Source organism: Papio anubis, chromosome 12 (genome assembly GCF_008728515.1).
Source record: "Papio anubis isolate 15944 chromosome 12, Panubis1.0, whole genome shotgun sequence".
NCBI classification, from domain to species: domain Eukaryota; kingdom Metazoa; phylum Chordata; class Mammalia; order Primates; family Cercopithecidae; genus Papio; species Papio anubis.
The window spans coordinates 26086021-26111769 of record NC_044987.1 but is presented as its reverse complement, the minus strand read 5'-3'; the positions used below and the strand labels follow the sequence as shown (position 1 = coordinate 26111769).

The window sequence follows — 25749 nt, the reverse complement described above, 5'->3', positions numbered from 1 at the left end:
AGAACTAATTTTGCTTTCCAAAGTAAATATTCTCCTTGTAATCTTATGCTATTCTAATAAATTCATTCTTCATAAAGAGTGCCAAAAACCTTGGGATCATTTTTGGTCTAACACCAGAAATTGTGAATTATTAAGGTTTTAGTTGTTTAAGAATGATTGCTTTTCAAGGTGGGCAGATCACTTGAGGTCAGTAGTTCAAGACCAGCCTGGCCAACATGGTGAAACCCCATTTCTACTAAAAATACAAAAATTAGCTGAGTGTGGTGGTGCACACGTGTAGTCTCAGCTACTTGGGAGGCTGGGGTGTGAGAATCATTTGAACCCGGGAGGTGGAGACTGCAGTGCGCTGAGATTGTGCCATTGCGACAGACCAAGATTCCATCTCAAAAAAAAAAGATTGTTTTTGCTATATATTCCTATAAAAGAGGCATTGGCAAACTTACTGTGTAAAGAGGCCAGATAGTAAATGTTCTTGACTTTATAGGCCATGTAGTAGTCATCTCTGTCTTAATTACAAAAGGAGTCATAGACAATAAGTAAATGAATGGATGTGACTATGTTCCAATGAAATGTTATTTGTAAAAACAGCCAACTGGCTGAATTTTGCTTGGGGCCGTAATTTGCCAGTTGGAATTATTTAAATAGTTGCCATTCCAAGTGTCTTTTGTTTTTGTTTAAATTTATGTTTTTCTTTATTTGTTTATTTTTAAATAGGAGCACCTAGGCTAAAATGTCAAGAACTCTTGAATTATATCATGGATACAGTGAAAGATTCATCTAGTGGTGCTGTTTACGGAGCTGATTATAGCAACATACTACTCAAAGACATTCTTTCTGTGAGAAAATACTGGTGTGAAATATCTCAGCAACAGTGGTTAGGTATGTTTTGAAGGTTGTTATTTGTGAATTTTTCCTCATGAAATGAAACCTCACCAAAGAAAGCACTTCATCTATATCTGTCTGTATCCCCCAAGTGACCTGACAGTTTAACAGTACTTTAGTAAAATTGTGTGGTTATCGAACCTGACCCTTAATTTTTATTTATTATGTAGCTTCTGAATAAAGTCATGAATAACATATCAGGTGCCTGATATCAGAGCTGGAATTACAGTTGAAAGATACCATCTCCATCGTCAAGGAGTTGACAGTGGCAGAATAAAACCCAAATAAACCAGAGATCATAATGTGCTGTGATACAGATATATTTGGTTTCAGTAGGTATACAAAACAATGACACCTAAACTCAACCATGATTTAAGTAGAAAGGGAGAAAACTAAGAGAGAGAAGTACCATAAAAGTGAAAGCAGGCAGAGTGCGGTGGCTCACGCCTGTAATCCTAGTACGTTGGGAGGCCAAGGCAGGTGGTTTGCTTGAGCTCAGGAGTTCAAGACCAGTCTGGGCAACATGGTGAAACTGTCTTTACAAAAAATAGCGGGGGTAATGGCTCATGCTTGTAGTCCCAGCTACTCGGGAGGCTGAGGCAGGAGGATCACTTGAGCCCTGGAGGTTGAGGCTGCAGTGAGCTGTGATCACACTGCATTCTGGCCTGGGTGACAGAGTGAGACCCTGTTTCCATTAAAAAAAAAAAAAAGTGAAAGCAAGAGAGTTTAAAGTTCAAAGGGGTGTGGCCAACATTTTAAGTTGTTGTAGAAAGGATAAAACACGGAACTATCTATTGGATTAGGCAATTAGCACGCTACTTCTAAGGTAATGGAAATCAAATATATTAGAATAGAATGCATTAGAAGACAATGTACGGGACCCAGTGACTCACTAGATGTGTAGAGTGTGTGCTAGGGAGGAATCTGTGGTGTTACCTGTTTATAGTTGGGAGGTACTAAGAGACCACAAAGGAAGGAAATTATGGTCAGAAATTGAAATATTTCAGTTTGTTGATTTCAAAGATGGAGCATTTCTGGGTTTGAGAATAAGTGAAAGTAGGATTTGACAACAGCAAGATGATTTTAAGTCAGATGTCAAAGTCTTCTAATACACGGACTCTAAAAGTTTAGAAGCTTTTTTCATAGAAAAGCGTTTAAGCTAAATTTTGCTAACTAAAAGACATTTGTCCATATTCTTCTTTTTTTTTTTTGAGATGGAGTCTCACTCTGTTGCCCAGGCTGGAGTGCAGTGGCCGGATCTCAGCTCACTGCTAGCTCTGCCTCCCGGGTTCACACCATTCTGCCTCAGCCTGCTGAGTAGCTGGGACTACAGGCGCCCACCACCTCGCCCGGCTAGTTTTTTTGTATATTTTTAGTAAAGACAGGGTTTCGCCGTGTTAGCCAGGATGGTCTCGATCTCCTGACCTCGTGATCTGGCCGTCTCGGCCTTCCAAAGTGCTGGGATTACAGGCTTGAGCCACCACGCCTGGCTGTCCATATTCTTTATTGCCATTTTATTATTTCGAAATGAGATACATGTGAACCACAAAACTACTACCTAATCAGTACCCTCACTCCTGCATTACACTCTACTGTTCCCATGAGAATAAACACCTTCTCAGCTGTTGTACTAATTTCTTATGAGTCATTCGGAGCCTTTATGTTACTCTGAACACAAGATAGGCTGTGTCTGTACAGGGCCCTCAACAAGCTTAGAGACAGCCTTTGGGGAATAGGCTGGTGGCATCTGGGTTACTTAGCCAGATCTTTCCCCAGTATGGCTGTTCATATTTAGAGCATTTTACGTTATCACTTGTAACCATGGCTGTCACTGAAACAAAGGCAGTCTTTCCCCTGGTCTCCTTACTAAATTCTGTCATCTAGTGTGTTCTCTGAAACCCCCTTTTTATTTTTAAACTAACTACTCTTACTTCTTCTTTTTTTCTTTTTTTAAGCTAACCTTCGCCACTTCTTCCCGGATGTCCTTATTATTAGCCTTTTTGTCAAAATATTTTTTTACTTAGTTTTCCTTTTCTAAAACTTGCTTAGATGAGGCCTCTGTGGAAGAAGTGAAGTCTGTGCTCAAAATATATATTTGGTACAGGTGGTGATTGAAGCCATGACTATGGATGAGATTTGTATATAGAATTTAGTGTGAAATGAGAAGAATGGCCTAAGACTGAGGCAGCATTTCCATATAAATTTTGGAATCAGCTTACTGATTTCTACAAAAGATCTTGCTGGGATTTTGATACTAATTGCATTGAATCTGTTGAACAATTTGGGAAGAATAGAAATCTTAACAATGTGGAGTTTTCAAATCCATGAACACTGTATATCTCTCCATTTACTTAGGTTTTTTGTTTGCTTGTTTGTTTTTTGAGATAGAGTCTCCCTCTGTTGCGCAGGCTGGAGTGCAGTGGCATGATCTCACTGCAATCTCCACCTCCTAGGTTCAAGCCATTCTCCTGCCTCAGCCTCCTGAGTAGCTGGGATTACAGGCATGTGCCACCATACCGGGCTAATTTTTATATTTTTAGTAGAGACAGGGTTTCCTCATGTTGGCCAGGCTGGTCTCAAATTCCTGACCTCAGGTGATCTGCCTGCCCCGGCCTCCCAAAATGCTGGGATTATAGACTTGAGCCACCGCACCTCGCCACTGATGTCTTTTTTGATTTCTTTCATTAGTGTTTTATAATTGTCAGCATATAGATTTTTTATTGTAAATTGACAATTTTTTTCTTTAATTTTATATATTTAAAAAAATAGACACAGGATCTCACTGTGTTGCTTAGGCTGGTCTCAAATTCCTGGGCTCAAGTGATCCCCCTCCCTTGATCTCCCAAAGTGTTGGGATTATAGGCATGAGCCACCATGCCGAGCTGCAAATTGACATTAATTTATAATAGTATAAACATAAAGATTTTGTATATGTTTTGTTAGATTTGTACTGCAGTAGTTTGTAAATTGCATTGTTTTTAACATTTTGATTTTCAAATTGTTCAATGCACAAAAATTATGCAGAAGTACAGCTGAGTTTTGTATAGTGACCTTGTATTTTGGGACCTTGCTAAAAACACTTATTAAATCTAGTAGCTTTCTTTGAATGTTCTTTGGGATTTTCTTTGTAGACAAACATGTCTTCTGTAAGCAGTAATTTTTTTTTTCTTTCTTTCTGAGCCATGTGGCTTTTATTTTGTTTTTGTGCCTTATTACATTGGCTAGGACCTCCAATGATATTTTTTTATTGTGGTAAAATATATATAATATTTATAATTTTAACTGTTTTTTACAGTTGTGTAGTATTAAGTGCATTCATATTGTTGTATAATCATCTCCACCATCCATCTCCAGAACTTTTTTTTCTATACTCAGTAAACAGTAATTTACCATTTCCCTTCCCCTGGCCCCTGGCAGCTACCATTCTACTTTCTGTCACTATGAATTTGGCTATTTTGGGTGCTTCATTTTTATGGATTGAATGTTTATGTCCCACCAATTATGTTGAAATCTGATTCCCAAAGGGATGGTATTTGAAAGTGTGGGATTTAGGAGGTAATTAGGTCATGCAGGTTGAGCCTTCATGGATGGGATTAATGCCCCTGTAAAAAGAGGCCGGAGAGCTAACTTGCTGTCTTTCTGCCATGCGAAGATACAGTTCAAAGTCAGTAGTCTGCAGCCCCAAAGAGGGCCCTCATCGGAAACCCACAATGCTGGCATCCGGATCTGCTTTCAGCCTCCAAAATTGAGATAAATAAATTTCTGTGGTTTCTAAGCCACCTCATCTATGATACTTTGTTATAGCAGCCTGGAGTAAAGGACTCCTACAAGTATTTGTCCTTTTGCAACCTGTTTATTACACTTACCAAAATGTCTTTGAGGCTCATCAGTGTTAGAGCTTGTATCAGAATTTCGTTCTTTTTAAAAACTGAACACTATTCTGTTGTGTTTATATGCCACATTTTGTTCATTCATCAGTTGGTGGACATGGGTTGTTTCTACCTTCTGATTATTGTGAATAATGCTGCCATGAACATAAGTATACAAATATCTCCTGAGTTTCCTGCTTTCAGTTCTTTTGATTATATACCCAGAAGTAGAATTGCTAGATCATGTGGTAATTCTATATTTAATTTTTTAAGGAACCAACATCCTGTTTTACACAGGAGCTACACCATTTTACATTCTCACCAGCAGCACATGAGGGTTCCAGTTTCTCTACATTCTCCCTAGAACAACTAGTAGAAAATGAGGATTCTTCTTCCAGGCCTTGAAAGCACTGGGTAATTGTGCTTCTTCCTACCTGTCTAACTTAACTAAAGCGCTTCTAATTTCTGTGTTTAAGCTACACTGGCAATTATTCAGTTTCTCAAACCTAGTGGTTTCCATTTTTTTAAATAGACTTTTATCTTTTAGAGGAGTTTTAAGTTTACAGCAAAACTGAGTGGAAGGTCCACTGGACACACACAGCATGCCCTACTGTCAACATCTTGCACCAGTGGTACATTTGTTATCATCAGTAGACCTATGCTGGGACACATCCTTATTATCCAGAGTCCAAGATTCACTTTTGGTGGTACATATGCTATGGATTTTGACAAGTGTATTGACATTTTAAAAGATCTTTTACTGTATCTAGTGAGTTGGTCATATTTTTTTTTCCTCTGGGAGAGAATGGTAACAATTATTCACTATTATAGTATCATAAAGAATAGTTTCACTGCCAGAAAAATCCTCTGTGCTTCACCTGTTCATCTCTTCCTCCTTGCAAACTGTGGGAACCATGGATCTTTTTGCTATCTTCATGGTTTGGCCTTTTCCAGCATATATAGTCATGCGTCTCTTACCAATGTGGATATGTTCTGAGAAATACATCATTAGGCAATTTCTTTGTTGTGTGAACGTCATAGGGTGTATTTATACAAACTTAGATGGTATAACACTACACACCTAGGCCATATGGTATTACTGCTCCTGCACTACAAACCTGTGCAGCATGTTACTGTACTGAATACTGTAGGCAGTTGTAACACAATGGCAAGTATTTGTGTATCTAAACATATATAAACATAGAGAAGGTACAGTAAAAGTATGGTATAAAGGATAAAACATGGTGCACTTGTCTAGGGCACTTGAATGGAACTTGTAGGACTGGAAGTTGCTCTGGGTATGTAAATGTGTGGTAATGTGAAGGCCTGGGATACTATATACTGCTGTAGAATTTATAAACACTTAGTCTGTACTAAATTTAAAACTATATGTTTTTCTTTCTTCAATACTAAGTTAACATTAGCTACTGTAACTTTTACTTTATAAAGTTAAAACTTTTTTAAACTTTTTGATTCTTTTGTAATTAATACTTAGCTTAAAATACAAATGCATTGTACAGCTGTACAAAAATGTTTTTTCTTTATATAGTTACAGATGTTTTTTCTTTTGTTCTATAAGCTTTTTAAATGAAATTATTATTATTCTATTTTTTCCTTTAAACTTTTTTGTTTAAAACAAAGACACAAACACACACATGAGCTTAGGCCTACATAAGGTCGGGATCATCAGTATCACTGTCTCCCGTCTCTGCATCTTGTCCCCTTGGTAGAACTTCAGGGACATGCATGGAGCTTTCATCTCCTGTGATAATGGTGCTTTATTCTGAAATACCTTCTAAAGGACCTACGTGAGACTGTTTTTTTTTTTTAAGAAGAAGGAGGAATATAGTATAAAATAGTGATAAAAAGCATAGTAGAGTAAGTACATGAACCTAACATAGTCATTTACCAGTAACTTAGTCATTTATTATCGTTTTCAAGGTTTATGTACTGTACACGATTGTATGTGTTATACTTTTATATGACTGACAGTGCAGTGGGTTTTTTTTACACAAGTATCACCACAAATGCTTGCGAGTGATTTCTTGTGCTATGACATCACTAGGTATTTAAATAGGAAATTTTCAGTTTTAATACAATCTTATGGTACCACCTTTTCATATTGCCATTTGTCATTGAACAGAATGTTGTTATATAGTATGTGACTGTGGTTGGAATCATAACAGTATGTATCCTTTTCAGATTGCCTTCTTTCATTTAGTAATATGCATTTAAGTTTCCTTCATGTCTTTTTCTTTCTTTCTTTTTTCTTTTTCTTTTTTTTTTATTTTTGAGATAGGGCCTCACTCTGTCACCCAGGCTGGAGTGTGGTGGTGAGATCATGGCTCACTGCAGCTTCAACCTCCTGAGCTCAAATGATCCTCCCACCCCCTTCCAAGTAGCTGGGACCACAGACACAAGCTATCACACCCTGCTAATTTTTCATTTTCAGTAGAGATAAAGTCTTATTATGTTGCTCAGGCCAGCAACTTGAACTCAGCCTCCCAAAGTGTTGGGATTACAGGTGTGAGCCACCGTTCTCAGCTCCTCCATGTCTTTTTATGGCTTGATAGGCTGAGGTGGGAGGATCACTTGAGCCCAGGAGTCCAGATCCAGCCTGGGAAGCATAGTGAGACTTCCGTCTCTTAAAAAAAACAAAAAAAGACCAAAGTTACTGATACTAGAAATGAAATGAGATCTAATTGCAGATCCTATAGATATTAAAAGGATAATAAGGAAACACTATGAACATCTCTTAATTTAAATGGGTCAGTTCCTCAAAAACATACATTATCAAAAGTTATCCAATATAAAATAATTTGACTAGTCCCATAACTATTAGAATAGATTGAATTAAAGAAATTGAATCTATAATTTAAAGCGTTTCATAAGACAAATTGGGAACAAGATAAGGATGTGCACTCTCACCACTCCTTTTCAACATTATATTGGAGGTTCTAGCCAGAGTAGTTAGACAAGAAAAATAAAAGGCATACAGATTGGAAAGGAAGAAATAACACTTCCCTTTTGTAGATGACGTGATTGTCTATATTTAAAATCCCAATATACACAAGTATAACATTGTGTAATCATGTTATTTGGTGGCTGGATGCAGTGGCTCACACCTGTAATCTCAGCACTTTCAGAGGCTGAGGCAGGTGGATCATCTGAGGTCAGATGATGGCTTCCTCTAAAACAGGACAGATTTACCTATAGCCTCTTCATTATAAAAAGCTTGAAGTTTCTCTGTTATAACTCAGTCCACTGTTTTCACAGTGTCAAGTGTCCCATTTCATCTTGCCTTTGGTACTGGGGAACTGATGCAAAAATGAAGGTAGTCTGGCTACTATCATTGCTGGGAGAAATAAACTGTCCTTTTTGTCTTATCAGGAATCTCAGGTCTCCTGCCAGCACTCAGGAAACTGTCATGCTAATTTGTTAGGTTACAAGTAGGGTAAAATCTCAGCCAGGCACAGTGGCTTATGTGTGTAATCCTAGCACTTTGGGAGGCCAGAGCAGGTGGATCACTTGAGCCCAGGAGTTCAAGACCAGCCTGCGCAACATGGTGAAACCCTGTCTCTACCTAAAATACAAATCAGTTGGGTGTGGTTGTGTGTACCTCTAGACCCAGCTACTTGGGAGGCTAAGGTGGAGGATTACCAGAGTCTGGGGGGACTGAAGCTACAGTGAGCCGCGATCTTACCACCACACTCCAGTTTGGGTGACAGAGTAAGACTCCACCTCAAATAAATAAGAAACAAACCAAGCAGAGTAAAATTTCATACCTTTCATAGGTCTCAGCACATTTTGTGCATATTAATAATCAAACAGTATTATTATTTTAAAAAACTGTGGAGGCCAGGCCCAGTGACTCATGCCCATAATCCCAGCACTTTGGGAGGCCAAGGTGGGTAGATTACTTGAGGCCAGGAGTTTGAGAGTAGCCTGACCAACATGGTGAAACCCCATCTTTACTAACAATACAAAAATTAGCCAGGCATGGTTTTGTGCGCCTGTGGTCCCAGCTACTTGGGAGGCTGAGTCATGAGAATCGCTTGAACCCAGGAGGCAGAGGTTGCAGTGAGCCAAGATTGCACCATTGCACTCCAGCATGGACGACAGAGCAAGACTGTGTCTCAAAAAAAAGAAAAAAAAAAAAACAAAAAAACAACCCGTGGAGTATGTACTGTAAGTGCTTTGTTGGGCCTAGATGATGGAACAGAGGCTTAGAGAAGTAATGGTTCTGCAATGTGGCTCTTAAGCTGGTGCCCTCACAGCAGTTTATAGTTGTTTCTGTCTTAAAGGCATTTTATATAAGATAAAATTAAATACTGATGGAGTACTTTTACTATGTTAAAAATAAATTAGTGCTGTTTTAAAATCATTTTTCTGTATGGGATTATGGAATATTTAAGTTGTAACGTTTAATACATGTCGATTTTTTAAAAATCATGACTAATAATTTTTTTTTCTTTTTTTTAAGAATTGTTCTCTGTGTACTTTAGGCTTTATCTGAAACCTTCACAAGATGTTCATAGAGTTTTAGTGGCTAGAATAATTCATGCTGTTACCAAAGGATGCTGTTCTCAGACTGACGGATTAAATTCCAAATTTTTGGACTTTTTTTCCAAGGCTATTCAGTGTGCAAGGTAATCTAATCTCTTTTTCTTTTGTTTTGTGTTGAAATACTTTTGACCTTCTTGCAAGACCATGTTTTAGACTCAATAACTAAAAATTCTACCTTTAAATAAAACATTGATCCATCATAACAACTAGTGGATTCCTGAAGAGACGACCAAGTCTGACACTTTCTGAATATCCAATATACAGAACACTGCATGATGTTTTTAAGTGGGAGATGTATCTTGCTGATGTTCTGTTGACCAGGAAAGTTAAATATCCTCTAAGTCGTTGCATTTCCCCCATTTTTGAGGATGGTTGTAATATACTGAGAAAATAAAATAGGAAAATATTTTGGAAGTATTACATTGTACATATGTGTGGCAGTACTCAATTTATAATGTAAGACATTTTATAAATGGTGTTATAAATCAGTTTTGTTTATTTTTAGATAATGTTTTAGCAGCAGGGAGAGCTAACAGAAGTGGTCTCTAACACCAAATAAGAACTAATTTTTTGTTAGTGTGAAGTAATGCTGTTATTATTTTTTAAATGGTTTTGAAATTAAGACTATTGTTTGAAAATTAGAGTTCTTTTTTTCTTTTCTTCCAGCATGCCACTTCATAACTGTCTTCAATTTGTGCAGTTTGTTCCCCCTGTTACACCCAGTTGAGTTTGTTTGTTTCCTCACAGACAAGAAAAGAGCTCTCCAGGTCTAAATCATATCTTAGCCGCTCTTACTATCTTCCTCAAGACTTTGGCTGTCAACTTTCGAATTCGAGTGTGTGAATTAGGAGATGAAATTCTTCCCACTTTGCTTTATATTTGGACTCAACATAGACTTAATGATTCTTTAAAAGAAGTCATTATTGAATTATTTCAACTGCAAATTTATATCCATCATCCAAAAGGAGCCAAAAGCCGAGAAAAAGGTATAAAGGAAATGTTTACTGTTTTGAATTGGCTTCTTCATTCAAATGTAGAGGTTTAAGTATAAAATTAGTGTTCTTTAGGAGGATATGACTTTCCTCTGGATTGCTCCGGTTGATAATATTAATTTGCCATGAGAATGTTTTTCATAGAGTTTTTAGAATTTGAAGCAGTGGTGGCAGATTCTGTTATGCCTTCCTATTTGTTCAATACAATGTTAGGTATTATGGGAAATACAAACAAATCTGAGACATTGTTCCCTCTAGGAGCTAATTATGCATCATTACTTAGGTACTTAGGGGTCTGACACAGACTATAGGGCAAAAAAATTTAAAGAAAACAGAGGATAGGCCGGGCGCGGTGGCTCAAGCCTGTAATCCCAGCACTTTGGGAGGCCGAGATGCGTGGGATCGAGGTCAGGAGGTCCGAGACCATCCTGGCCGAACCTGAGTAAGAACCCGTCTCTGAAATACAAAAAATAGCGGAGTGAGGATGGGGCGAGAGCCTGTGATCCCAGCTACTCGGGAGGCTGAGGCAGGAGAATGGCGTGAACCAGGGAGGCCCGGGCTTGCAGTGAGCTGAGATCCGGCCTGCACTCCAGCCACAAACAGGCGAGACTCCGTCTCAAAAGAAAAAAAAAAGAAAACAGGATCTTGTTTATCTACCTATTGCTTTTATTAGAAGATAAAATACGTAAATTGGACTAAAACCAGTCAGATTATTCAGCTCCTGAGGAGAATACATACATATTACTTTAATAGGAATGTGAGGCAGAAACAGGGAAATTGCTTCCTTAAGCCTCATAGTTACTCTAGGGCCCTGTTTGCCCTAGAGTATCACTTATTAAGGAGAATCACTTATTCTCCTCAATTCCTTCATATATATCCTATACCAAGAGAGTATTGCCCAGAAGGTATAGTGCTTTTCTGTAGTTAGGAACTTTATTGGCTAGAACTAGAGTTTCCTCTTGCTCTGTCTATGATTGCCTTTGGGCTTGTACTAGCCTTTGGACCAACTCATCATGGCTAGTATAGTGACTTTCTTAAGACAGCATACCACACTGAGTAATACTGAGTAATAGCAGCTATAATGGAGGAAATGTCTTGTAGCCATTTTTTTTTTTTTTTTTTTTTTTTTAGAGTCTCACTCTGTCGCCCAGGCTGAAGTGCAGTGACACAATGTCAGCTCACTGCAACCTCCGCCTCCTGGGTTCAAGCAGTTCTCCTGCCTCAGCCTTCTGATTAGCTGGGATTACAGGTGTCCGCCACCATGCCTGGCTAATTTTTGTATTTTAATAGAGTTGGGATCTTACCATGTTGGCCAAGCTGGTCTTGAGCTCCTAACCTCAAGCCATTCACCTGCCTCAGCCTCCCAAAGTGCTAGGATTATAGGCATGAGCCACTGCGCCTGGCCGTGTGGCTACACAAAAGTAGCTGTGTATTTGTTTTATGGGCTCTTCTAATAAGTATATCTAGATAATATGTAGCCCATGAAACTACCATAAGTGAAAGAATAGTGACTTTTCATAGTTTTTCATCTTTTACTCACCTTCTCTCACCAGGATGAAGATCAGGCTTATTAGGAGGTGATATGATATGTTTAGGGATTTAGTTAACTGCGTATTTAGGATGAATTTAAAATTGGCAGGATGATGAGGATGCCAGAAAAGCTAATGTAGTTTCAGACTACATTAATAGATTTTATAGTACCTTGTTTGTGGGAAATAATAGACCTTTTGTTCCACATGCTGGTCAGACCACAGTTGGATTATCATGTTCACCAGATTTTGTACAGTCAGCATTTTAAGTTGACTGGAACGTGTCTTGGGAAATATGACTGAAGTGGTGAGAAGTCTGAATACTATGTCGTTTGTACACTAGTTGAAGGAACTGGTAATATTTTTCTCGTAGGCCAGAAAAAGGCATATGGAGAACTTGGTCCTCATATGAAAGATGGAACATATTAATTCTGTTTGCCTCAGGTGGGAGAATAAATTGGAGAAAGGCAGATTTTAGGTCAGAATATGGAAGAAATTTATCAGAAATACAGTTACGTAAATGTAAAATGGACAGTTATGAATTAGAGTTTGTCAAGGATCTTGTCAGAAGAGGCATTAGTACTGGATGGAAGGTTGGACCAGAAGTCTTCTAACGCTGATGCAGCTTAACAGCTGAATAATTTTGTGGGAGCTAGCAGTGTAAGCAGAGTACATAAATAAATTACATTTTAATTTTTTGGTTTACAGGTGCTTATGAATCAACAAAATGGAAAAGTATTTTATACAACTTATATGATCTGCTAGTGAATGAGATAAGTCATATAGGAAGTAGAGGAAAGTATTCTTCAGGATTTCGTAATATTGCCGTCAAAGAAAATTTGATTGAATTGATGGCAGATATTTGTCACCAGGTACAGTAAGTAGGTCATGTCACATTTAGAAATTTCATGTTAATTTTTTTTAAAAACTGGGCATTTTGGGCTTTTAAAACCTGTGTTTTCACAAAAAGCCTATAAAATGACTGTACATGCAATTATTCCTTTCAAAATATCAGAAATATTTGGAATTACCCTTTTAACTTAAAAGTTAATGCATTTGCAGATATAGACTTATTGAAAACTAACAATGAACTTTTTCATTCTTAAATGATTGTCTCTAGGAAATAAGGTGACCCTAACCCTAATGATTCGATTCGATTTGACTCTATTTTACAAAGTGCTGGAATTACAGGCATGAGCCACCAAGCCCAGTCTGTTTCTTTTTTTTGCAATTAAACTAGAGTTCACATAGCATAAAATTCATGATTTTGCATTGTACATTTCAGTAGTTTTTAGTATTTTTACTATGTTGTACAACCATCATCACTAATTCCAGAAACTTTTTTTTTTTTTTTGAGATGGAGTCTCACTCTGTCACCCAGGCTGGAGTGCAGTGGCGCAGTCTCGGCTCACTGCAGCCTCACCTTCCCAGGTTCAAGTGATTCTCCTGCCTCAGCCTCCCGAGTAGCTGGGACTACAGGTGCCTGCCACCACACCCAGCTAATTTTTGTATTTTTAGTAGAGACAGGGTTTCACCATATTGGCCAGTCTGGTCTCCTGGACTCCTGACCTTGTGATCCGTCCACCTCGGTCTCCCAAAGTGCTGGGATTACAGGCGTGAGCCACCGTGCCCAGCCCAGAACTTTTTTATCATCCCAATAGAAACCTCATCCCTTCCTAGCATTCAGTCCCCATTCCCTGCATCTCCTAGATCCTGGCAACCAGCCACTAATCAGTCTTGGTTTTTGTGGATTTTCCTGTTTGGGACAGTTCGTTTAAATGGAATCATACAATATGTGCATCTTTTGTGTCTGGTTTCTTTCACTTAGCATAATGTTTTCAGAGTTCATCCATGTTTTACCATGAATCAGTGCTTCATTTTTATTACGGAATAATATTCGGTTGTATGGATATACTCCATTTTACTTACCTATTCATCACCTGGTGGCCTAATGTTTCTTAAATAAAACTCTTTTCCCCAGAGGTTTGGTTAACATCCTGAGTAGTAATTTCACTCTGTCAAATATTTTCTTAATATTTCTTAAAATTTCTTAAATTTCTTAAATTTAAAAAATTGAGTCCCTTTGAAAGTAAAGGTTTTTGCTTTACTTTTAGATTTCTTAGTGCTTTTAGTAAATGTTCCCAGGAAATAAAACTAATGCATTACTTGGTAATACCTGCTTTCTACAAGTGCCATTACTGTCATGCAAAATGTTTGTTTCTTACTATGTTATCAGATTTATATGCTTCTGTAATGTATTACTCTTGCTTTATGAGTTCCCTGTATCTTCATTTCAGAAAGAATGTTTTTTTTTCCCCCTAATGAAATATTAGAAGACAATAGCAATGAAAAAAGTGGATTTGGCCAGGCGTGGTGGCTCACGCCTGTAATCCCAGCACTTTGGGAGATCGAGGTGGGCGGATCACCTGAGGTTGGGAGTTCAAGACCAGTCTGACTAACATGGAGAAACTCCGTCTCTACTAAAAATAAAAAGTTAACTGGGCATGGTGATGCATGCCTGTAATCCCAGCTACTCAGGAGGCTGAGGCAGGAGAATCGCTTGAACCTGGGAGGCAGAGGTTGTGGTGATCCGAGATCGTGCCATTCCACTCCAGCCTGGGCAACAACAGCGAAACTCCATCTCAAAGAAAAAAAAAAGTGGATTTATTTTTATTTTACAGGTTTTTAATGAAGATACCAGATCCTTGGAGATTTCTCAATCTTATACTACTACACAAAGAGAATCTGGTGATTACAGTGTACCTTGCAAAAGGAAGAAAATAGAACTAGGCTGGGAAGTAATAAAAGATCACCTTCAGAAGTCACAGAATGATTTCGATCTTGTGCCTTGGTAAAATGTTATCATTTTCTCGTTCAGTGTCATTTTAGTCTCTTTTATGTTATTTTTCAGAAAACTTTCAGTGGAATCCTTTCATCTCAACCAGAACTAAGTCTTTTGTCTACCCCCAAACCTATTACTAGCAGAGGGATATGTGATTGCCATGACAAATGAGATCAATCATTAATGGCTCATTTGCTGGGGCCAAGGGCAGGCCAACTTTTCTAATCATATTGTCATAGCAAGTTAAGAAGGAGGACTGGCTGTATGATAGACAACTAGAAGTGTGTGCCTCGTGGAATTCACTGAATTGTACACTTCAACAAAAGATTTTAGCATATATAGCACTTTCTAATAGAATTAGGAAGAAGTTAAAGATAACCTTAAGAAATCACAATAATTTTGACCTTATGAGAAAAAGTTATTTTCTCTTATTTTCTATCTTCTTTATTCTCATATAACGTTCACATATATTTAAGTAAGCAAATAAATTATGGAATACTTTGGAATCCCAAAATATTAGGTCTGGTAAGGATGTTTAGAATTTATCTAGTTCAGCCTGTTTGCTTTACTGAAAAGAAACTGAAACCCAGAGAGGTTAAGCAACTTTTGTAAGGACAGAGATTTATAGATTATAGTCAAACTCGTGATCAGTGCTCTTTTGATTACCATGTTGATGGAATGTTTAAATGTAAGTGACTTCAGGGGGAAAAGCATATTGATTTAAATACCTATTGCTTAAGCTCATTTTTATATTTAAGAGTAGCTGTTTAAGATTCTTAATTTGTCCATTTAGTCAGGAGTTATTTATTGAACACTTGCTGTGGGCCAAGTGTTAGGGATACAGAGACGAATAACATAAGATTCCTATTCTTAAGTATCACACATTCTAGAGAATACAACCTAGAGGTTGCTGACTGCAACCTCCGCCTTCTGGGTCCAAGTGGTTTTCCTGCCTCAGCCTTCTGACTAGCTGGGATTCCAGGCATGTGCCACCATGGCTGGCTAATTTTTGTATTTTTAATAGAGATTGGGTTTCACCATGTTGGCCAGCTGGTCTCGAACGCCTAACCTCGTGAGCCACCTGCCTTGGCCTCCCAAAGTGGTGGGATTACAGTTGTGAGCCACCACACCTGGCCCAAATATTGCTAATTTAACATCTTTTAAAATGTTTGTTTAAGGGAAACTTAACAACTTACCCAGCTAGCCAAAACGTTGACAGTTTTCCTGGCAATTTAGGAAGTAGGATGTAGTAACTTTTAAGAGCCAGTTTATTTTTAGAGTACTATGGAAATGATGATGGTGATTCTCTAATTAGGATATTGTTAAGAGTACCATGTCTGTATATTTCCTCTTAGTTTGTTAATGTGATTGAATAGTTTTCAAATTAACCCCCCCCTTTTTTTTTTTAGGCTACAGATTGCAACCCAATTAATATCAAAGTATCCTGCAAGTTTACCTAACTGTGAGCTGTCTCCGTTACTGATGATACTCTCTCAGCTTCTACCCCAACAGCGACATGGGGAACGTACACCGTATGTGTTACGATGCCTTACGGAAGTTGCACTGTGTCAAGACAAGAGGTCAAACCTAGAAAGCTCACAAAAGTCAGATTTATTAAAACTCTGGAATAAAATTTGGTGTATTACCTTTCGTGGTATAAGTTCTGAGCAAATACAAGCTGAAAACTTTGGCTTACTTGGAGCCATAATTCAGAGTAGTTTAGTTGAGGTTGACAGAGAATTCTGGAAGTTATTTACTGGGTCAGCCTGCAGACCTTCATGGTAAGTTTAGCATGCATTATGTCTGACTTTACATATAAACACACACAGACACACACTCACATATCCCTGATCATTTTCATAGTTTGTTACTTCAGTTAAAGATGTCAAATTCTATTTCAGATGCTTTTCTTGTTTGGCCAGGAAGACTTAATAAATGCATAAATGTCGACAAATTATTAAAGCCTAATGTTAAGGAATTTCTTTTTTTAATTAAAAATTTTTTAATTGATCTATGATAGAGTTATATATTTTCAAGGTACATGTGATAATTTGACACACTCATATGACACACTCATGTAGAGTGATGGGATATCATCACCCTACATATCTTTTCTTCATGCCAGGAACATTTGAATTATTCTCTTCTTGCTATTTTGAAATGTACAGTAGATTAATGTTAACCGTAGTCATCCTACTGATGTATTAGACACCAGGTCTTATTCCTTCTAATTGTATATGTGTATCCAAAAGACTTTCTTTAAAGAATTACCAGGAGTTTAAATTTCTTTTATGTGCAATTTATCATTATTTATTCAATAGCCTTGTTAAAATTGTAGTACTATCCACTGTTAATAAAAGAACTATTTTTTAATCAAGAATCTTCCCAAATGTAATCAGACTTTTAACAATTTTTATGTTCATTTAGTCAACTTAACTAAATGTTTGTGCCAGGCACTGTCCTGATAGATAAAGTCTTTGCCCCTTCAAGAGCTTGCTTTTCATAATTGTCCTTTGTTTTGTTATAGTCCTGCAGTATGCTGTTTGACTTTGGCACTGACCACCAGTGTAGTTCCTGGAACAGTAAAAATGGGAATAGAGCAAAATATGTGTGAAGTAAATAGAAGCTTTTCTTTAAAGGAATCAATAATGAAATGGCTCTTATTCTATCAGCTAGAGGGTGACTTAGAAAATAGTACAGAAGTGCCTCCAATTCTTCACAGGTAATTTAAGTTCGTTAGCATGCTGCTGGTTTTTTTGTTTTGTCAGGCTCTCTCCACTTACTTGATGCCACTTGGCTTTATTTTATAATAGTAATGCAGAATCTCCCAGATCTAACCTTAATTATTAAATATTACATTTGTTTTTACAGTCTATCTGTGTCTTTATACCTGATTGCTTCTGAAATAAAGAGTTGTCTCACTGTGAGAATGTGGGGGATGTGCATGAAGAATGCACATATAATTCTTTGAGCATTTATGTGTTCCTTTCTGATTTTTTAAATAAATGAGTCCATATATCTCAGTTATGTAGATCCTGGATCCTTTCTCATAATGGGAGTGTCTTTTGGGTAAAATATGTTTTATGGATGAGGTGAGGAAATGAGGAAGACAAAACAGGATGTAAGCACTAGGATAAAGGAATGGAGTCACTTGTCCACTTAACCTTTGCACAGATGGTAATTGGAACCAAATGATTGGAGAGCAGACCTCTGAATGGATCCAATTAAAGAACTTTTGCTTTGATTTTACAACCTTTTATTTATTTCAGAAATACTGTTAATCAGACATCCTATTTCTAAACAGTATTGGAAATGATAGTAACAATGGTTGTCCTCCTTAAGTTATCCTTTTAGATATTAAGAAATTCAGTATAGATGAAAGCAATTTTAATCTAGGATCCAAATTTTAGAAGTCAAGATTTATAGCTAAACGTGGATGTTAAAGTTTAAAGTATTCTTTATGTGGCTTTTGGTCTTCTAAGTGAAGCTTTTGGTTTTTCTTTATAGTAATTTTCCTCATCTTGTACTGGAGAAAATTCTTGTGAGTCTCACTATGAAAAACTGTAAAGCTGCAATGAATTTTTTCCAAAGTGTGCCAGAATGGTATGTTATCTAATAATGTTCTTTGTCATTTTAAGCTATAGCTTTAATTACGAAGATGATAATTTTAGTTGTGTAGTAGCTCTATCTTAATAATTGTAAACTAAATTGGTCCAAAACAAATTGCAACTGTTACCCAGGGAAGAGGTTGTTTTAATTCAGTGGTTGTAATCTGTGTTATATAACATTAGACCAAGGTTACTATTTTTTAATGCTGTATAGTACAGTATGTGGCAAGTGCCAATGAGAAAAGTTGAGTGGTTATGCTGGGAAATTAAGAATATATAATTTATATGAAATAAGTTCTTAAAGATGTTACCCATTTCTGTACATCAACTATGATTTGATTATTTGTTAGCTTTAAAAACTAAGGATAATTGAAAACAAAAATAAATCTAAACCTGATTTTAGTTGATTGACTCAAGAGACTTAGATTGTATTACTGTGACTGAAAACGACTCACTGGCACAAAGATTCCTCAATGGGCAAAAGATGAAAAAAGTTCCTACTTTTTGGAGAAATTAATAGTGAAAAACAAATAAATACCAACAACAATAATGAAACTTTGGTAGCAAGATCGTTACTTTTCTAACCCAAAGGATGCGTAACTGCTTAACCATACCAGATATTAAAGGTTTTTAAATCTATGCTTGTTACTCCTTCTGCTTGGTGAAAAAAGGGTTGTGTTTGCAGACAATGTTATGCTTAACATTGATATCTGGTAATTTTAAAAATACTTTCTGAATTTGCCTTTGAAATTGTAACTTATATTTTTTTCTCTGTCTATTGGTAAATTTTGCTACTGAATAATGAAATTTGATACAAGTAGGTATCAAAGCCCAAAGAAGAGAAGCATTTAAAAGAATAATCTATTAATTATGTAAGTAGTCTTTGAATGATGTAGATACTAGGTTAATGTTTCCCTTTGTAATATATTGCGAATACATATAAGCAAAGCATTAGGTACTTTGTTTATAAATTAAAGATTTTACTTTCTTGAAGTGAACACCACCGAAAAGATAAAGAAGAACTTTCATTCTCAGAAGTAGAAGAACTATTTCTTCAGACAACTTTTGACAAGATGGACTTTTTAACCATTGTGAGAGAATGTGGTATAGAAAAGCACCAGTCCAGTATTGGCTTCTCTGTCCACCAGAATCTCAAGGAATCACTGGATTGCTATCTTCTGGGATTGTCAGAACAGCTTCTAAATAATTACTCATCTGAGGTGAGATTTTTTTAAAAAAAGAACTAAGTTTATATATGATTCAGCTTTGGTAAACTGTTAGGAAGGAGAAATAGGGGCAGGAAAAACACCAAGGATGGTGGGAGGCTTAATTTTAAAAGCAAAGTGGCAGTAAAGGGCTACAAATTGGGACAACTTAGCATCATTAAAGGAAAACTCAAGAATGATAATTTGAGTACTTCCTCTGTACTGGAAATTACGGTAGACGTAAAAGAATTCCTTGTGTAGGTTAGTGAGGAATAGTAAGAGTTTGAGCATGGGGATTATATGATGGAAAAAACCTCTAAATACAAAGGAGGGAGATGTTACAGTAATAGAAAAGAACACAATTTAAACAAATCTAATAGATTTTGGTGGCATTTGAAGAGAGACGAGTGATTAGTAAATACAATAAATGGACTAGCAATTATTTTAGACGTCATCTAGGAATTTCCTTTAGCCTCATAAAATCACGAGTTCTCTTCATGTATACTATTCTCTTGCCAAAACTTCCATTTTTTAAAATGTGAAATGTCTTTCTACCTATTTCTGTGTATTCAGATCATCCACATGTGAAAATCCTTGCTAACGCCTTTCTTAGAATCTCAGAAGGTAAGATTCTAAGAATTTTTCTTTTTGACATGGAGCCTCGCTCTGTTGCCCAGGCTGGATTGCAGTGAAATGATCTTGGCTCACTGCAACCTCCGTCTTCCAGCTCAAGCAATTCTCCTGCCTCAGTCTTCCAAGTAGCTGGGACAGGCACATGCTATCACGCCCAGCTAATTTTTGTATTTTTAGTAGAGATGGGGTTTTGCCATGTTGGCCAGGCTGGTCTTGAACTCCTGACCTCAGGTGATGGACCCATCTCAGCATCCCAAAGTGCTAGGATTACAGGCATGAGCCACTGTGCCTGGCCTAATCATTTTTCATCTTTTAATTTCATAGTACTTATGTTTCACATTTTTAATGGCAGTTAGCATCTTCTTTATACCATGGATATTTACATATGGTTTGTATACAAATATCTCTTGAACTATAACTCTTAAACATAAACTCTTAAAAGGGCATACATACTTTTATTAATCTTTGTATCCTCCACAGTGCCTTATTATGTAGTAAATGATTAAATGAAATAAAGCCTACAATCTGTTGAAAGGAGTGAATTCAGTAACCAGGGAAAATGACTTGAGGACCTGAGAAGGGACGGTGTACCTCTTTATGATCTTTTACTGACATTCTTCTGTACCACAATTGTAACCACTTTCATTACAAAGTAATTTAGTTTTGTATATTTTCTCCTAAAATGCCATTTCCTACCCTGTAGGAGCAAAAAAAAAATCTGAACATCTTGTTTGTAACTTAGCAGATTCTTACATTGTTCTATAAAATTGTCTAAACTTTTTTTTTTTTTTTTTTTTGAGATGGAGTCTTGCTGTGTTGCCCAGGCTGGAGTGCAGTGGCGTGGTCTCGGCTCATTGCAACCTTCGCCTCCTGGGTTCAAGCAATTTTCCTGCCTCAGCCTCCTGAATAGCTGGGATTATAGGTGCCTGCCATCACGCCCAGCTATTTTTTGTATTTTTGGTAGAGACAAGGTTTCACCACGTTAGCCAGGTTGGTCTCAAACTCCTGACCTCAGGTGATCCGCCCGCCTCGGCCTCCCAAAGTATTGGAGTTACAGGCATGAACCACCATGCCCGGCCAGCTGTCTAAACTTTATCTACTAGAAAAAATGTTTTATGCTAGTCTGTGGAGTCTAAAAAGCTGAATAAGTCAAAGTTCCTGTTATTCAGAAGCTTAAAATGTCATTTTATTGTCTCTTTATATGACTCTAATTTCTACTTGTGATCTAAGACTTTTAGTCATTTATTTGCCTGTGAAGCTTTTTTTCTTTTCTTTCATCCCTACCTCAAATATTTAAGGGCCTGCATGTACGGTACACGCTCCACCCGAACCTGCTTGGCCATTAGGAGATACTTAGGCTATTTTTCTGGAGAATCCTGGTTATAATTCTACAGTGATCTCCTGGCTGTTTTTAGAGATATTCAGAATATGCCGCCTTTAAGTCAGTTAACTGAACTTTTGTTTTTTAATATATATGTAGAATTTGTTCTTGCAAAAGATAGTTATAGAATATACTAAATTATTTATGAAATATATATCTTTTTATTTGTGGTTTACTTTAAGATTACAGATTCAGAAACGCTTGTCCGGTGTTCAAGTCTTTTGGTGGGTGTCCTTGGCTGCTACTGTTATATCGGTGTAATAGCTGAAGAGGAAGCATGTAAGTCAGAATTATTCCAGAAAGCCAAGGTAGGAGAATTTATACTAATAAAGTTTCAGATTAAATTTAAATGAAATGTATTCCTGAGAAAATTATTACATTTGTTTGGAAGACATTAAATTTTGTGCAGGTTAACCCTTTCTCTTTTATTTATGTAATATGAGAAGAAATTATGTATTTTTTAATTGTTTTAATTTTTAATTATTATTATACTTTAAGCTCTGGGGTGCATGATACAGAACATGCAGATTTGTTACATAGGTATACAGTGCCATGGTGGTTTGCTGCACCTATCAACCATCATCTACATTAGGTATTTCTCCTAATGCTATCCCTCCCCTAGGCCCCCACCCCCTGACAGGCCCCAGTATGTGATGTTCCCCTCCCTGTGTCCATGTGTTCTCATTGTTCAGCTCCCACTTATAAGTGAGAACATGTGGTGTTTGTTTTTCTGTTCTTGTGTTAGTTTGCTGAGAATGATGGTTTCCAGCTTCATCCATGTCCCTGCAAAGGACATGAACTCATCCTTTTTTATGGCTGCATAAAAAAGGTGCATGGTGTATATGTGCCACATTATCTTTATCCAGTCTGTCATTGATGGGCATTTGGGTTGCTTCCAAGTTTTTGCTATTGTGAACAGTGCTGCAATAAACATATGTGTGCATGTGTCTTTATAGTAAAATGATTTATAATCCTTTGGGTATATACCCAGTAATGGGATTGCTGAGTCAAATGATATTTCTAGTTCTAGATCCTTGAGGAATCGCCACACTGTCTTCCACAATGGTTGAAATAATTTACACTCCCACCAACAGTGTAAAAGCATTCCTGTTTCTCCTCATCCTCTCCAGCATCTGTTGTTTCCTGACTTTTTAATGATCGCCATTAAAAAGTCAGGAAACTTGAGACAGAGTCTTGCTCTGCTTCCAGACTGGAGTGCAGTGGCGCGATCTCGGCTCATTGCAACCTCTGACTCCCTGGTTCAAGCGATTCTCCTGCCTCAGCCTCCCAAGTAGCTGGGATTACAGGTGCACACCACCATGCCCAGCTAATTTTTGTATTTTTAGTAGAGATGGGGTTTCACCATGTTGGTCAGGATGATCTTGATCTCCTGACTTTGTGATCTGCCTGCCTTGGCCTCCCAAAGTGCTGGGATTACAGTCATGAGCCACCGCGCCCAGCCTATGTATTCTTAAAATTTGAAATTACTGTAAGCCAACTATAAATAATAGTAAGTGGAGTAATATCACATTAAAATTTAATCTCATTAAAATATTGATTTTTGTCTGTCTTTTTAAAAGTTTTCCCTTTGATCAGTTATATTGAAGAATCTTTGATTAAGGGTGTTAATCAAGTAGGCTGTAAGAATGAAACTCTTATCTCTTGGTAGTACTCTGTCACTGGTATGATTTGCAGGAACAGAGTATAAGATTTGCCGTTTTAAAAAACTGTTAATGATTTTTGCTTATGCTGTATGACTACGTGGAACTTCTAAGAACATTTCATTTTTTCTCTTAAGTGCACTTTGTTTTTTATTTTATAGTATGTCCAAGATCAAAGTACACTTTAAAAAGCAATACTAAACTATAATTTTAACTGGAATTTGCATTTTTCCTTCTATTCATAATAGTCTCTAATGCAGTGTGCAGGAGAAAGTATCACACTGTTTAAAAATAAGACAAATGAGGAATTCAGAATTGGTTCCTTGAGAAATATGATGCATTTATTTACACGTTGCTTGAGCAACTGTACCAAGGTAAGATTTTCTTCTTCTCGTTTTGTTTTGTGAGATAGGATCTTTCTCTGTCACCCAGGCTGCAGTGCAGTGAGATTGTCACAACTCACTGTAGCCTTGACCTCCTGGTTTCCAGCAATTCTCCTGCCTCAACCTCCCAAGTAATTGGGACTACAGTCATGTACCACCTAGCTAAAATTTTCTTTTTACTTGAAATTGTAGCCTATGCAGGGGACTGATTACTGGTTGGTGTTACTGTTTTGGTGTCCACTCATAAGTTTATTGTTTACTTTTATGTTTTTTTTTTTTTTTTTGATACAGTCTCTCGCTCTTTTACCCAGAGCGAGTGATCACATCACTGCGTGGATTGCAGTGATGTGATCACAGCTCACAGCAGCTTTGACCTCATGGGCTCAAGTGATCCTCCCACCTCAGCCTCCTTAGTAGCTGGGATTACAAGTGTATACCACCATGCCTGGTTGATTTTTGTATTTTTGTATTTTTTTGTATTGATGGGGTTTTACACATTGCCCCGGCTAGTCTCAAACCCTGGGCTCAAGTGATCCTTCCACCATGGCATCTCAAAGTGCTGTGATTACAGGTTTGAGCTACCATATCTGGTCACATTCATAAGTTACACAAACCGATTTAAAATTAAATTGAATGGTACATAAAGGTAATATCCAGACGAATAAGCAATAGGAATCTGAGTTTCTCATGAAACTAATTTTATCATTTCAGGAAGTTTTCTGAGATTGTCTTACAACTTTTATATACAACCATAAAGATGACTCTTTTACTCCTAGGATATTTTCATTCATTTAATAAAATTTTTTTGACCCGAACTATGTGGTATGCATAGCAGGGCTAGTGAGCAGCACAACAATAACTCCAGCACATACTTTACTTTCTTTTGCTCAGATCATCTTACATAACATTTGGTAGAAAGAGTGCTACTGTGTGTAATCTTTATTTTTATCTGCAGCAGCCTGTGGGGTAGCCAAGCCAGGCCCCAGAGTATTGATAATAATTGGAAATATATTTGAAACCCAGTATTAGGTACATGGCCATATATCAATATTACCCGTATTTCTTGGTTTTGTAATGTGTTTTTCCTCCCTTTTGGTGTAAGTGGGGAAGGAGAAAAGTAGAAGAATAAACTCTAACCTATAATTATAGCTTACTTATGTTTAGGGTCAATAGCTGTTACTTTAATGTTGTTAAAGCACAATGAAAGATGCACAGTACAGTTATTATTACTCTAAGAAAAGATGTATTTTTGAAGCAGTGTATATCTTGGCCCTGATAGTAAACTATTTATCTACATTTCATTCAAGATAGAGAAAACACTATCTGCCAAGAATAATTGTTTTTATTTCTTTGTTGCTTGGTTCTTTGTTTGTCTTAATTGCAGAAGAGTCTAAATAAGATTGCATCTGGCTTTTTCCTGCGATTGTTAACATCAAAGCTAATGAATGACATTGCAGATATTTGTAAAAGTTTCGTAAGTATGCTTCGTTTTTTTCTTACCATATTTTGATTCTAATAGGCATAATTTTTTTTGTTGAAATATCTTTGTAAATAAGGATGCATCTCACAACATATAGCATCTTACATTTTTATAAATGTGGAAATTAAGGCCGGACGTGGTGGCTCACGCCTGTAATCCTAGCACGTTGGGAGGCCGAGGTGGGTATATCACAAGGTCAGGAGAATGAGACCATCCTGGCTAACATGTTGAAACCCTGTCTCTACTAAAAATACTAAAAAATTAGCTGGGCATGCTGACATGTGCCTGTAGTCCCAGCTACTCAGGCGGCTGAGGCAGGAGAATCACTTAAACCTGGTAGGCAGAGATTGCAGTGAGCTGAGATCATGCCACTGCACTCTAGCCTAGGCGACAGAGTGAGACTCTGTCTCAAAAATAAAAAAATTTTAAAAATAAAATAAAATGTGGAAATTAAAGTTACTTGTCTTGTGGGGAAATACACCTGATTGCTTCTTAATATCAATACCTAGCATAGTGAGTGCCTGCCTTTAGTTTCTCAATAAATAATACACTAAAAAATTGGGAAGGAATCATCCAGGCTCACACCTGTTTCTATGCAACATTGTACCAAAATTTAAAATAATTCTTTTTTCTTTAAAAGTGACCAAAAATCTTGCCAGGCAAGCAACATATTGTAGTATTTATTTTTCTTCCATACAAATGGGCTTTGGGCTTATGC

The 25749-nt window shown here is 37.1% G+C and overlaps 1 protein-coding gene across 10 annotated transcripts in view; it reads left to right on the top strand.

Moving 5' to 3' along the window:
* Positions 1–25749, top strand: part of ATM (ATM serine/threonine kinase) — a 134177-nt gene that overhangs the window by 12297 nt on the left and 96131 nt on the right. For all 10 annotated transcript variants that reach the window (XR_004177373.1, XM_031652990.1, XM_031652987.1 and 7 more), the window contains 12 exons: positions 715–879; positions 9235–9400; positions 10065–10303; positions 12547–12710; positions 14520–14689; positions 16090–16461; positions 17208–17402; positions 18188–18283; positions 19283–19508; positions 21690–21815; positions 23417–23542; positions 24936–25025. Coding sequence is in view for 9 of the 10 variants with exons in the window: in XM_031652990.1 (XP_031508850.1) it covers positions 715–879; positions 9235–9400; positions 10065–10303; positions 12547–12710; positions 14520–14689; positions 16090–16461; positions 17208–17402; positions 18188–18283; positions 19283–19508; positions 21690–21815; positions 23417–23542; positions 24936–25025 (2135 nt within the window). In the remaining variant the exon portion in view is untranslated. The remainder of the gene's footprint in view (positions 1–714; positions 880–9234; positions 9401–10064; positions 10304–12546; positions 12711–14519; positions 14690–16089; positions 16462–17207; positions 17403–18187; positions 18284–19282; positions 19509–21689; positions 21816–23416; positions 23543–24935; positions 25026–25749) is intronic.